Source organism: Grampus griseus, assembly GCF_964374135.1.
Source record: "Grampus griseus genome assembly, chromosome: 1".
NCBI lineage: Eukaryota > Metazoa > Chordata > Mammalia > Artiodactyla > Delphinidae > Grampus > Grampus griseus.
This window is the reverse complement of record NC_139017.1, coordinates 27,613,803-27,629,625: the sequence shown is the minus strand read 5'-3', so window position 1 is coordinate 27,629,625 and position 15,823 is coordinate 27,613,803. Positions and strand designations below refer to the sequence as shown.

The 15,823-nt window shown below is 35.0% G+C and overlaps 1 protein-coding gene across 2 annotated transcripts in view; it reads right to left on the bottom strand.

Annotated features, from left to right (window-relative positions):
* The window catches only part of AKT3 (AKT serine/threonine kinase 3), a 396,602-nt gene that overhangs the window by 92,655 nt on the left and 288,124 nt on the right, over positions 1 to 15,823 (bottom strand). For both annotated transcript variants that reach the window (XM_082663744.1, XM_082663743.1), the window contains exon 10: positions 7,108 to 7,236. In XM_082663744.1, coding sequence (XP_082519870.1) covers positions 7,108 to 7,236 — 129 coding nt within the window. The remainder of the gene's footprint in view (positions 1 to 7,107; positions 7,237 to 15,823) is intronic.

Here is a 15,823-nt window from a genome sequence, read left to right as displayed (position 1 = left end):
GAAATATAGTTGATTTACAATGTTGTGTTAGTTTCAGGTGTATAGCAAAATGGAATGTTTTTTAATATTATCGAGAAACAGTATGAACAGTCAGCCAACTCATGACAGAATTTCTTAAATATAAATTCTAACTATAAAGCAGACAACTTCTGTCTGAACTAATCACTGTGCTCATTTACTTAATTTTCCCCTTAATATTGGTGATGAGACCTTTTCAGAACCATCAGGAAGATGACAGTTTTCAAAAACACCTCAAGAGGATAATTGTTACATGAATCATTAACAATTAAATAAAATATTAGGAATGTATACAGTTTGGGGAAAGCTACTAAAATAACTTTTAATTTTTACAAAAAGCTTAGAATTTGAGATTTAGTTTCATAATATGTTAGAACCAGTAGAATTTTGTCCAAGGGTATGAAAATGCAACTATGTGTGCTACTATTTTTATCTATAGATGAAATGTACAAACATATATAACTTTAACCTCATTCATTTATTTTAAGATTCCCTAAAGATAATATTGATAGAGCCCATAAAATTGTCTTTTTCATTTATTCTTTGTTGTATTTAAAATAAATAAATAAAATTCCATTTAGTACTCTTAAATCGAGTTTGGTTCTAACTACTCCCCCCATGTACACTACCCTCCATACTACAAACTACCTTCACCCTTAATTTACATGATTCTCTCAACCCATTCTGAAGAAGTTATTGTATCCTTTTGGCCTTTCATTTACATAGAATTTAATTTCCATCTGTGCTATTATCTATATAGAATCACAATGACTTTAAGCAAATCTTTGTATCAGAATAGTTATCAAGGACTTCCCTGGTGGCGCAGTGGTTAAGAATCCGCCTGCCAATTCAGGGACATGGGTTCAAGCCCTGGTCCAGGAAGATCCCACATGCCGCGGAGCAACTAAACCCATGCACCACAACTACTGAGCCTGCACTCTAGAGCCCGCGTGCCACAACTACTGAAGCCCTCATGCCTAGAGCCCATGCTCTGCAACAAGACAAGTCACTGCAATGAGAAGCCCACACACCACAACGAAGAGTAGCCCCCGCTCACCACAGCTAGAGAAAGCCCATGCGCAGCAATGGAGACCCAATGGAACGAAAAATAAATAAATAAAATAAATAAATTTTAAAAATAGTTATAAAAATATTCGTCTACTTCAGATATTGTCAAAATACATATTATAAAAGATATTAAGGCTAGTAGGCTTCAAAAGAAAAGTGAATAAAATGATACCAAGTAAATGTTTTCCAAAAATGAGGTTCTGAAAACTAGGAATACATCAAAAAATCCATTTTCAGCCACTGAAAAACAGTATTTTACACATATGAAATAAAATTATATACACTTTTTTCCTGAACAGCAACCACAACTAGATACTATGTATTTCCCAACAATCAAGTCATTTTTTGCAATCTTTTTGTTAGTTCTAACTTGATTATCAAATAATTTTTATTTTTACACTATTACAGAAGTGCATTTCTCTAGGTTTCCAAAACCACCTTATTCAACCTTCCCCATCTGTCACCATCTGCTTCTTTTTAGCATGTACTTTTTGTGTGATCACATAAGCATGTGAAAAATAACTAACATTCAGATGATTATCTGCTGGTACATTTGAGGACTGGGCATAATAAAAGTGAACTGCCAAAACGTACTTAACACTTTTAATTTTGTTGGGTCTTGCATGTAAGCTACATTTGATTTTCAAACTGTTTTACAGTTGGAAAGTTGATCAGGTACTGCTAACTCAAGAGCAAAGCTGAGACTCTAAATAATTAGCACTGCATAAAAGGATGGTTTGGATTCAATGAGAGCCAAGTCAAATAATAAAATTTAACAGTAAGATTTTATATGTGATTTCTAATTTCTTTATAATTTCTAGGCATGAAAATATAGTAAAGATTATGAAAACAAAATCCCCTCAAAATATCTTATAGTCCATAATATATGGCAGGTAAAATTTATTTCCTTCTAATACAAGAAAGAGCAAAAACACTTTAAAACTGTATACACTAATGCATTTTTAGAGATGTAGCACACTAAATGTATAGTGTATATGCCTGCTAGGACTATATCTCTGCAACCTCTTTTAAAAAAGACACGATTTTTTCCCTTTAATAATAAAGGTCTATAATTCTTCATCAAAAGAAGAGAACAAATACTTTAAAAATACCCTTTTTTCAACCAATGGCATTTTTATACTATAAAACTTTTCTTTTCCTGGTGGTCTTTGCCACAAGAGAAAACTTAAGCTCATTTAAAACTAAAGTTTATTTAAAAATCAGCTATGAGCCTGAGATATAGTACAGTTAATATATCAGTTTTGAACTGATTTCTAACAGTCTTTTTGAAGTATCTTTTAAATACCCTTCAACCATCTTTAAACAGCAAAGCATTCCTACCAGATTAAAAGTTTAAGGACGTCCCTGGTGGTCCAGTGGTTAGGACTCTGTGCTTCCACTGCAGGGGGCACGAGTTCGATCCCTGGTCGGGGAACTAACATCCCCCATGCCGTGCAGTGCAGCCAAAAAAAAACACAAACAAACAGAAAAAAAAACAAAAGAAAACAAAAAACAGTTTAAAAGGTAAAGGATGCCACTGCTAGATGAATGATAGGTTGCAGAAAGATCTCTCCATAATGGGTAAACAAGTCTTCTATAAGAAGAGGAGAAGGGAAAATATTGACAATGAGCCCTTCAAAAGAGAAGCAGTGCTCAGGCACATATTCCAAGTCTGATAAACAGCTACTAATCAAGAAAAGTCTGGCATTAATAATGGTATGAACTAGAAATTGCAAGGTTCAAAGAAAGTGAGAGATACCATCTGAAGTAAAGGGAAGAGGCTAGTTTCTTGCCAATCCCTCTCTAACTCTGACCATCTATATTTGATCACATTATTGCCCTGCTCTTAGTTCAAAAGTGATTTTTCCTTGTCCATGAGATCAAATCTAAACTCTTTTGCATTCTGATCCCAATCTATGTGTCCAGCCTCCTCTCAGTCTGCTCCCTCTTTACTGTCATCGGACCCTCCCACCACCCTTCCTTTTCCTTTCACCACGCTGTAAATAATTCTAGTAAAGCAATTATTTTCTTGCACAGTAATGATTATTTTCCATATCCTATCACCTTAGAAAATATAGCAAGCTACTTGAGGACAAAAACCATTTCTTACGATCTTTGTATTCCCAGCACCTAACAGAATGCATGATACCTAATAAATATTCAATAAATATTTCTTTAATGAATGAATGAGTGCTCTTCAGTGAAATGGTCCATATCAGAGATCAGAAAAAAGGACTTAAATTCTTGTTTTTAAAAGTAAGAGTATAACACAAAGTTACCCTGATTTAATAAAATGCAGTGTTGGACACAAACACTTAGAATATAAAAATATAACTGCATGAGAAGTTAATTGTTTCAAGATTTGTCATCCTCAGATAGTAACCACAATGCTCACTCTCCCCTGTAAAAACAAGGTGTCAAGATGTTAATTATGAATCAACATCTCTCAGTCATGGGGTATATAAACTTCTTCTGAAGACCAGACTTCTGCAACATTTTTTTAAAAGGTATACAGAAAGGTGTTCTTACGTGTCTTTAAAAAGAAATTGACAATTCCTTGTGAATTGTAAACTTTCTATTTAGAAACAATTGGACTCTTCCTGCATTAAATTCTTGGTTTTGTTCTTCAGTTGATGACATTTGCATATAAAACAATATCTTTGTTTCTTAGGAGATCATCTGCTTCTGAAATGAGATGTATTTATCTTCTACAGAAATAATTTCCCCTAATCATGACACAACTAATTTTGTTATTCTAAATATGGGATATCATCAGCCATGGTAAATGTATAGCAAGGGCAATTGGAACTCCAGAGAAACAAAGATTTTGTTTTTCATGACATTCACAAAAACAATCCTATTTTAGAAAATGTAATCTTGTATTTGAATAAACAAGAAACAACATTTCTAAATTTTTACCTAATTCAGCTACAAAAATGGAAAATTTTAACTCCAGATTTCATAGCAGAAAAAATATTATTTTTGGCAGCCCTTGATAAAATAATATTTGGAAATTGACTGTGAAAAATACTGCTAATATTTCAAATTACTAGCATTTATTTACAGTAACTCAACATTCTTGAAATGTAAATTTAATCTCTAACTGAAAAGAACTATTGTAATAATAAACTGCTATTAGTTACTATATGTATAGGAATGCTAGTATTCTGAATGTATTCTTATTTCCTAATTCTTTTGATTACCTTTTGCTGTTAGCATTTACAAAGCATCTATTTTAAAAATGACAATTATTTACATCTATAAGTGGCCTTGAAATAGTGACTTTTTTGGGCCATGGTGTGTGTGGTTAAAAAAAGTAAAAATAGGCTTTATAAGATGAACCTAGTTCGAATCCTGATTCTATCTCTACCACCTCCTAGCTGTGCACAGTAAGTCCCCTACATACGAACAAGTTCCATTCTGAGAGTGTGTTTGTAAGTCCAACAAAGTTAGATTAGGTACCCAACTAACACAATTGGCTACATAGTACTGTACTGTAATAGGTTTACGATAGTTTTCACACAAATAATACATACAAAACAAGCAAACACAAAAAATAAAGAAAACATTTTTAATCTTACAGTACAGTATTTTGAAAATACGGTAGTACAGTACAACAGGTGGCATACAGGGGCTGGCATCGAGTGAACAGGCAAGAAGAGTTACTGACTGGAGGAGGGAGAAGAGGTGGGAGATGGTAGAGCCGAAGGATCGTCAGCAATAGGAGACGAGGGCAAGCTGCAATTTCACTCACGCCTGACATTGATGGAACACGTGTTTGCATCTTTGAAAGTTCGCAACTTGAAGATTCGTATGTAGGGGACTTACTGTACAGATTACATTAGAAAAATTCTGATCCTCAGTTCCCTCACCTTTAAAAAAATAGGTTTCCTATCACAAAAGTTTATTCCAAATATGCAATGTACATATATAGCATGTGGCACATAATACATGTTCAATAAATAGTTATCTTCATCCATCAAAGATTAATGCCTCCCTATTTGGCTCTAGCCACACTAACCTTGTTGGAGTTTGAGGGAAGAACTGAACTTGTCCTGCCTCACAGTTTTTATACTAGCTGCTCTCTGTGTTTGGAAAGCTCTTCCCATCTATTTTTACAATAGTTGCCTCTTAGCATTCAGGTCTCTGATTAAACCTCTCTTTCCCTGAACATTCTATCTGTAGAAGATTATATTTTCCAAAGACAGTTGTAACAGTATCTCCCATCTCACATGCTCTTTTACAATGTAGAGGTGGGGTCTATGTTACTACCCCTTAAATATGTGTAGGCTTAGGAATTCTAAACCAATAAGCTTATGACAGAAATGATGTGCAGTTCCTGAAACAAAGCCATAAAAGGGGATTCACAGAGAAATGTTCATAGCAGCATTATCAGCCAAAACCTGGAAGCAACCCAAATGTCCATCAGCTGCTGAATGGATAAATAAAATGTGTTTATGTTCATACAATAGAATACTATTTGGCCATAAAAAGGAATGAAGTATCAATAACATGCTGAAGCATGGATGAATCTTGAAAACATACTAAGTAAAAGAAGCCAGACACAAGAGGCCACATACTGTATGATTCCATTTATATGAAATGCCCAGAACAAGCACATCTATAGAGACAGAAAGTAGATTAGTAGTTGTCTGGGATGAGGGGATTTAGGGGCGGAACTAATGTGTACGGGGTTTCTTTGTTGTAGTGATGAAAATATTCTGGAATTAGACAGTGGTGATGATTGCACAAATGTGAACATACTAAAAACCACTACTGTGTACTTTAAAAGGTAGAATTTATGGTATGTGATAACAAAATTTTTAAAAATATACTATGAAGAGAAACTTTCAAAAAACGAATGAAACATTTCTTCATGGTTTGCTAGGTTTTAAAAAAATGGAAGCAGTTTCTAAACTGTTCCCTAGGATGTTCACTTTTAGAACCCACAGCCAAAATAGTCTGGCTACCCTAAAGCCACCAGTATGAGGAAACCAGGCCACTTGGAGAAGCTGAGGCTTTTGAGAGCCCTGTATGGTACCAGTTGAGAGCCAGCATTAACTGTCAGACGCAGAAAGAGGGGAGCTTCCAGATTCCAGCCTCCAGCCAGAGTCACCCCCTGCCGTGCCCCACGTACCATGGAGCAGTCATTCCTGCTGTCCTGACTCAGAACCTTCAATCACATAAAATGGTTAGGTTTTGCAGTGGTCTGTTTTGTAGTAATAGTAATGAGAACACTACCTAACACATCCACCACACCACAACCTCCCTTTATCTAGCTTCTTTTCCTTCATGACATGACACATCTTCATCGCATGACATTGTTATATATATATTTTTATTCTGTCTCCCTCCACCAGAAGTGAGTTCCCTGAGAGCAGGGTCCTTTGTGTCTTGTTCGTATAAACACACCACCCAGAAAAATACCCAGTATATAGTAGATGAATAATATATAATTGTTTGAATAAACAAATTAATGAATTAGTATGGAATCCTCAGCATGGGGAGGGCACTAGTTGAAACTTGCTTTGGTTTGGCATGATTTCCAAAATATAGCTACTGTCATTTCATTAATTCTCCCAATGAAATAATTCCCAATAATTAAGTATGAAAACCCGCACTATTACAAATACAAATTATCACTGTTTCTTTGTTTCTAAGGAAAATCCAAGACGGTTTATAAAACTGTTCACATTCTTGCTGTAGTCATTCAATTATTCTATTTTAATAAATGAAAGAAAATAGGCATAATCAAGAAATAAAACACACATGGCCAAGAAATAAAAATGGACTTTATTGTAGTTACCAGTATCCTTGTACTTATATAGTTTATAAAGTTTAACTTATATATATTTTTGCCCTAGAATACCATGTTGAACAAGTGGGAGCAAAACAGATTTGATTCATGTTGAAATCCAGGTCAAAGTAGTAGACACTGCTATTTTTTTAATGCTTAAATGGTTTACTTTGTAAAACATTATATCAGTGTTGTTTTTTTCTATGAATGGAAACATAGCCTACCTCTGGTGCCAGATATTCTGGTGTACCACAGAACGTCTTCATGGTGGCTGCATCTGTGATCCCTTCTTTGCAAAGTCCAAAATCTGTAATTTTTATGTGGCCATCTTTATCCAGCATCAAATTCTCCAACTGTGTAGTAAGAAAGATAACGTAATTTGTTCTATAGTCTTCAAAAATAGGAAAATACTGTTTTGAAAAATAATTGAATGTTGAGTAAGATATTTTGGAAAGAGGACACAGAGTTAATAGAACTTTTCAAAGACAAACCCTGCAGCTTCCTAACTCATGTGTAAAAAGAAACATTTTATCAAATACTTCACAATAATAAATTGATTTTTAAACCCATAGGAGTAAGAGCTGTTATTGCATAAGTTCTGAGAAGTAAAGTCTAATTAACTTCCCAAAGCAAACATCAATCCTCTTTTTTCCTGTTTAAAATAAATTGTGATCAAAACAATCCCAAAGAGACAAGCATCTTCTGGATATATGCAGATGGTTTTCAACCATTTCATTTGGGAGTCTAGTGCTACGATAAAATATTCACTTACAGAAATGTTACTTTGGTGGTGGTTATAAATCAAACCTAAATCTTGTTTTGTAAGGTAAGGCAATATCCTCTTTTACAGTTCTTTGTAATAAAGAACTACCAACCCTTTTACACATAAAAAGAATATGAAAGTCAAACATTCAACAGTTAATGAAAACATATAGCACAGGTATTATGAAGTTGGAATCTCTTTGACTCCATTAATACAAAAAGAACAATCTTGAAGACATAATGCAGAAGACGTAACGCAGAAATGCATTCACAAAAAACGCATGAAAAAAAATAGTACCATGGGCTTCCCTGGTGGCGCAGTTGTTGAGAGTCCGCCTGCCAATGCAGGGGACACGGGTTCGTGCCCCGGTCCGGGAAGATCCCCCATGCCGCGGAGCGGCTGGGCCCGTGAGCCATGGCCGCTGAGCCTGTGCATCCGGAGCCTGTGCTCCACAACGGGAGAGGCCACAACAGTGAGAGGCCCACATACCGTAAAAAAAAAAAAAAAAAAATAGTAGCAGGATGAATGATAATTAACTTACTTAAGGAGTAGATCATTATTCTACTCCTTAACATGATGATGTATGAAAATGCCTACCCAAACTCTGAAGTCAGTATCAAATTCAAAATAGAATTCCATATAAGAACATAAACAGACAACAATCATATAAAATGTGATGGTGGTATACTCTGTCATATTATCCAATGTCTTATAAACCAGAGACTAAATACAGTTAAGCAAGCTCAGAGTACACGTAAGTCCTTAAGTTTAGAACTTAAATGTGCTACCCAACTGAACTCAACGCTCAATATGTTTCGTGCACTGCATAGACTTCAGAGAAGTGAGTCTGTTTTTGACTTGTCTACAGAGAGATGAATGAACCCTAAATATATTGCTAAACCTTTCAAAAATGAAAGTTCTCTTATTTTATCTAAATTCAGAGAGATTGCATCTTCCTCATGATTCTCTACTAACTGGACCCCAAAATCAAACCCAATTTGCACAAATGGCAGTAAGTCCTAAATAGGGAAAACAATCAGGAACATCAAGAATCTGTCTACTTCTCTTTCTGCCTTGAAAACCCTTCTCTTCTTTCTGCTTCTGATTTTCTCCCCTTTTTCCTTCTCTTTCAAACAACACTCTCTTCTTCCTCCTGCTCCTACCTTGCCATAACAAGAAAGAGAAGTATACACTGGAGTGTCTGTTGTTTTGTTGAATGAAAATATATATGCTCTTTTCTTAACTTTTAAAAATATGCTTATTGTTCTAACATATGAATACATCATAACATATAAAAGCAAACCAAATTAAGTTCTTAAAATACTATATCTTTTATAATACACAAAAATTCTTACAAAAATGTCAAATAATACATAATAATATTGAATAAAATGTGTTTGGTGTATATTATGTCAATTCGCTTTATATGCTTTGCATGCAAAGTGAAACATGATAGTATGCGCTAATGTGCTAATTCTCCACATTTTGACGAGACTATTTTGAAGTGGATAGATACAGAAGTATCAAAACATATAAATACTGTTTTTAATACCAATAAGTACATACATTTTTTAAAATCCCGACTCATACCTAATTCTCTAATCTCATATCTCATTTCCAAGATACCAAGGGTTGAGGGATGAGGAATGAAATGAGATGCAAGGACAGGGTTTGAATGAAGAATAGGAACAGGATGAAAGTGACCGAGAGCCCCAGTTTACCTAGAACTGAGGGGGGCTCCCAGGATTCAGGACTTTAAAGTTCTACAACTGGGGAAGTTCTAGGCAAAACAGGACAGTTGATCATTCTACTTGTTTTATAAATCAGCTTAATTACAATGATATAGTCAGAAATAAGGTCAGCCTACGGGATGACTGTGAGAGATGGGGTAAAGGTCACCATAATGGGGATAAGGTAGCATATTGCATAGGAGGCAGTAGAGAGCAATGTGCATAAGATTATGGAGTCAAGTCAGAGAACTTAAACGTAAATTCAAGTTTTATCTCTTACTGTGTAACCTATTGACATCTATGTGCCTCAACTTCATCTATAACACAGAGTAAATAACAGTAACGATCCAATGTGATTGTTTTGAGAATTAAATGAGATACTGAATGTAGAACTTAATCAATAAATGTATTGATCATTTATTAAACATGGAGAGTTTAATGGCTGATTCATAATTTATCAAAATGGTGTGTGCTCTTCTATACAAGAGCAAAGTTCAGAAATGGAACCCTATAAAACACTTTTGTCAGCTCGGTGACTTCAATAAAAACACTTTTTTTTTTTCTTTTTTTGCGGTACGTGGGCCTCTCACTGTTGTGGCCTCTCCCATTGCGGAGCACAGGCTCGGGACGCGCAGGCTCAGCGACCATGGCTCACGGGCCCAGCCGCTCCGCGGCATGTGGGATCTTCCCGCACCGGGGCACGAACCCGTGTCCCCTGCATCGGCAGGCGGACTCTCAACCACTGCGCCACCAGGGAAGCCCAAAAAAACACTTTTTAATATGCAACAATTTCTTTTGAATAAACAACAAAACAAATATTTTACAATTTTTGAGCCAGTTATTTTATAATAGTGTTCACCTTCTTCCATCAATTATTTTTCTTCTCTCACCATCCTGAAATGTCATTTTGCTGAGCATGAATGACAAAAACAACTTGTCCATCAGTATGAACAACAGCCAGAGATACAACACCTTAAAAAAATGATATCCCCAAATCTAATCTTGTATAAAGATAAATTGGGGCTAATTAAATATCCAGTCTGGTTTAAAAAATAAATAATAATTTTATGCAAATGCATAACAAAGTTTTCATAAAATATAAGAACGATCAGTGTTATGATTCACAAACGTGAAGGATGCACAGAATCACCTGGTAATCTTTCCAAAGCAGATCAAAGGCTTAGATATATCAAAAACACCTGGAAATCACTTCCTTAGTGCATTTGACACTAACAGAAAGAAGATTTCATCAAACATTTTTAGGGACCCTTCCACTGTGTAAAGGAGGAATAAAAATATTTACAAATCACCTTTCTTTGGTTCTCTCTCCTAAATCTAATGCTTTCCTTCTTCCTTTTCTTAACCATAAAAGGAAAAATGCATACACTGTAACTGACTGTTCAGGTACTCTCTATTATAAAACTTTATATGCACCTGTTTTATTTCCACTGTCAGTCTTAGCATCTGGGATTGAGAGCAGGGCATTATGTTTATGCTTAATGGATGCATCTACCAGCAAAAGCAATGTATGAAGTTAAATAGGAAGTCTGAAAGAAAAGATTATATATTCAAATCTGGGTAATGCTTACACTTTGTATCAGAGGGTTGCTTGTTATCTAATAGTTCATATTTTGAGGAGACAAAAATATTAGACATCCTAGAGTTTCCATTTAAAAACGGCAACATTTTTTACCCAGTTGAATCGGACAGGCATTATTTGACAGAGGATCTTGATTTGGTAGATTTTGAAATCTTTTTTCCTCTGTGCTTTGTGAACAAGAAACTATAGCAAGAAAACACTATACTCCTTTTTCTGCTCTTGCTGGTGCCTAGAATAAAATTAAATTCTTCCTATTAGAAAGTTTAAGAGTTTTTAACTTTTAAGCTTTTAAAAGCTTTCTAATATACAATTCATATATATTCTAATATCTATCTATGATAAATATACACACATATATATATATATATATATATCTTTTAGGTATCATTTTAATTAAATGGCTGACACTTTGTGATTAAACAAAGGAATGATAATAGCAGTTCCTAAGCGCTCTGACAACTACTGTAGCAATACCAAAAACAAGACCCTTCACTCACTTTTACAAACCCTTTTTAGCACAGTTACATCAGTACCAAGACTGCCTCAGGCTCAAGAATGTAATAAGAAATTCCTCCCCTGCACACTGCATATTTAGGTTTATGGGTATCCAAGTTGCAAATGTCACATGGATGACCTGCAGGAACTTAATGACCACGGAATTAAGACAGTGTGTTGAAATGCTGAAAGGAAAACTTTGAACCTTCCTAAGATGGAAAAGAATTCACAATATACAACAGCAGAGATCCCATCTAGGTTGGGGTTTAAGAAATACTACATTTAAGAATTTACTACACTTGAGTAACATAGCCCAATAGTATAAGTTAATGTTAGAGGTGGAAGGGGTTCTTAGTAGCAGTGGCTTAAATTATAAAAGAGGGAATCCAGAGTGACTGGTTAGAAGTGGGAGTTAGAGGATGTGTCTTGAGACTCTGTATGTAAAGTAAGCACACTGTTTCATTCAGACCGCTGGTTTATTTAGGAGCTGAGGAAGATTGGGAGGGCTGTGATATAAGGCTCTCTGAAACCATCCCTTTGTGCCATCACTGAGTCTTAGAAATTATCTAAATCTATCTGGCAGTTTCTCACGTTAACAGTGTAAGTGGTAAAATTAACCATTAATTTCTCTGATTAGGTAGAAAACAAGATTAGATTTTCCACAAGTAGAATACAGTAGCAATTTACGCATTTTTCTTGCCCCTCCCCCTGTCATAAACTCTTGGGAGAAATGAATTCATTTTTAGAAATATTTATTTATTTTTGGCTGTGTTGGGTCTTTGCTGCTGTGCACAGGATTTCTCTAGTTGCGGCGAGCGGGGGCTACTCTTCGTTGCGGTGCACAGGCTTCTCATTGCAGTGGCTTCTCTTGTTGTGGAGCACGGGCTCCAGGTGCGTGGGCTTCAGTAGTTGTGGCACATGGGCTCAGTAGTTGTGGCACATGCGCTTAGTTGCTCCGCAGCATGCGGGATCCTCCCAGACCAGGGATAGAATCAGTGTTCCCTACATTGGCAGGCGGATTCTTAACCACTACGTCACCAGGGAAGTCCCAGAAATTAATTCTTAATGAAATTCCAGTATCAGTACCTTTGCAAATGTCCCTAGTTCAGCCTATTCTATCCTTGGATGGCCATGGTCGTTGAAAAGAAAGGTTATATTGAATACTTACAAAAACAAGAGCTAAGCAGAAAAGAAGTTTTCAAAAAAACTTGTACTACTGACACAGTCTTAGGAGAGATTTCTTCAAATTTTTATGCTATCATAAAGCAATATCAGTTTTTCCTAAGTAATCACAAAGAATTTGGGTCCTTACTGAAGCAAAATTTAATATCATGACATGTATTGATAAATTATGCAAACTAACTTTTTAAACTACAACAAAAGTTGCAATAATTTATCTGTTGCTGTGAACACCAATTTATTAGGAACTATGAACTGATAAAATGTCTTAAATTAACTTGCACATGAAATTAGGCTTTGCCTCTAATGATGAATGGGTCAGTGGCAAACAGGTACTGATTTACTTGAGAGGTGCAGCTACCATAAGTAACTCAAATGGATTTGTATTTGAATAAACACAAGGTTATTAGTAAGGAGAAGACAGAGACCAATCTGAGACAAATCAAAGTGGGTACCTAAATCAGTTTTTGATAATGCTATTTTGAATATATTTTGTATAAATATATTTAAAACATTCCTTCTCTTATCTTTGGCAGCTTTATTCAAATTTTAGATTTACAAAGATCTCCTAGAATTAATCCAATGAATTCCCCCACCTAAAGTTCATTTCATCTCTAGAAAGGCAGAATGGTGTAATAAAAAGAACATTATACCTGGAGCTAGGATTCATGGAATCCAATAATCTTGACTATGTCAGCAACTTAGTCCATTACTTTGAGTAAATCCCTTACTAGGCTTCTAGTCTTCAATAAGCTCAGCTGTAAACTATGGGTCAGCTCTAAATTTCTACGACTCTACCTAAAGATCTCATTCTATCATGTGCAATATGGATACAAACAACACGTATAAATTTTGAATGTCTGACTTTTTACATTATCCATTCTTCTCGGTGTATGTTCCATGGATTCTGTCCAATGCTATACATTTACTTAGACCTTTAACTTAAGGTTATATTAAAAAGTAAATAAATTTAGAGAGCAGAGACCACTTAATTGTCTAATAAAGTTAGTGGTCTGTTTATATGGTAACTACATGGCTGGTATTCACATACCAAGTATTAGCACTGTGGCTTAATAAATTTAGTCTAATTTCTTCATCAGAAAGGATGGAGCAACAAAACTCATTAAATGAACTTCAATGTACCAATATGTTGATTCATTAATGAGAAATGATCAATGGAGATACTGACCAAAACCATCCCAATTATATCATTCCTTAATCAATGCTAGCAATCAAGTGAGTACTCTTCTGTTTCTTTAGACTAATAATTCCATCTTCCAGCTTTAAGCATTTTGGATACATTACTAAGTACTTCAAAATTATTCTCATTTTCTTAAATCCACGAAATCCTCCTCCTTCTCCCTACAAACAGAATTCATAAAATATAAAGTGGGAATGGTGGGGGGGAGTAGATCAGGCAGAGAAGAGCTAACTACTTCTAAGTAAATTTGGAAATGCTATATAAATTATGTTTTATCATACCGTATAACTAAATTCTTTTTTAAAACTCTGGATTCAAGACATTTAAACATTATAGGATTATTTGGCCATTCAGACATCAGATATAGGGATGCTGAATTCTGCCACTCTTGGCTATAAAAAGCTGCAGGCTAAATATAATCATATTGTTGATTCATATCCACCTCTGGTCTATTTGGGCACTTAGTTGATCATCCCTGATATAGATATAGTTGCATAGTTCATTTTTCCTAAAAACAGAATTTTATAGCTTCTTTAATCAATAATATGTTAAGAAATAAAACAATAAAGAAGATGTGGCACATATATACAACGGAATATTACTCAGCCATAAAAAGAAGCGAAACTGAGTTATTTGTAGTGAGGTGGATGGACCTAGAGTCTGTCATACAGAGTGAAGTAAGTCAGAAAGAGAAAAAATACCATACGCTAACACCTATATATGGAATCTAAAAAAAAAAAAAAAGGTGCTGAAGAACCTAGGGGCAGGATAGGAATAAAGATGCAGACATAGAGAATGGACTTGGAATTGAGGACATAGGGAGGGGGAAGGGTAAGCTGGGATGAAATGAGAGAGTGGCATGGACATATATACACGACCAAATGTAAAACGATAGCTAGTGGGAAGCAGTCACATAGCACAGGGAGATCAGCTCGGTGCTTTGTGACCACCTAGAGGGATAGGATAGGGAGGGTGGGAGGGAGACGCAAGAGGGAGGAGATATGGGGATATATGTATACGTATGACTGATTCACTTTGTTATAAAGCAGAAACTAACACACCATTGTAGAGCAATTATACTCCAATAAAGATGTTAAAAAAATACATACTATATTTCACTGTCATCATGTAAAATAATATTTTTTGAGATAGTTACTTCTTAGGGAGCATTCATAATACAAATGTATATGATAGCAACATCTTAAAATAACTTAGACAACTGCTTAAATAATTAGATAACTTAAGAATCACAGGTGTTTAAAAAGGAGTGAATGGGAGTGAGGGGATAATTGTGATTTCTCTTATGTGCTATAATATGTAAATATATACCTTATTTCATAGAAACAGAATTTCATAAAAGACTAGTATAACTTCTATCTCTACAAATCATAATTTAAATGAACTAGTACTTGATAAATAAAGCAATTCTGTGTCAGATTTTAATAGGTCAAGATTATCATATGATTTACTTTTTAAGAAAGTAAGATTGTCACATTTAGAACTTGTTCAGAGTGTGTCATGGTACAAATTTCCTTAATATGACCAATCTAATTCAAAACAGTGTCACGAGAATTACTGCTATCTTTTATGAGTTACTTCGGGGGTCAGCAAAATATGGCTTGTAGGTGAAATCTTGCCTACTGCCTGTTTTTGTAATTAAAGTTTTACTGGAACACAGCCAGACACGCTCATTTACATATTGTCTGTGGCTGCTTTCACCCTACAACAGCAGCACTGAGGAGTTGTAAAAGACACTGTAAGAGCAGCAAAGCCTAAAATATTTACTATCTGGCCTTCACAGAAAGTTTGCCAATCCCTGAGCTATTCTGAGGGTCTTAACAGAAAGAAACTTAGAGAAATAAAGTCACTATTACTGATAAAACAAATACAGTGCTTTTCAAAATGGAAATTAAACAAATTGATAAAAGGCTATATTAAAATGCTTCAGGTATATAAACCCACTAAAAATTTA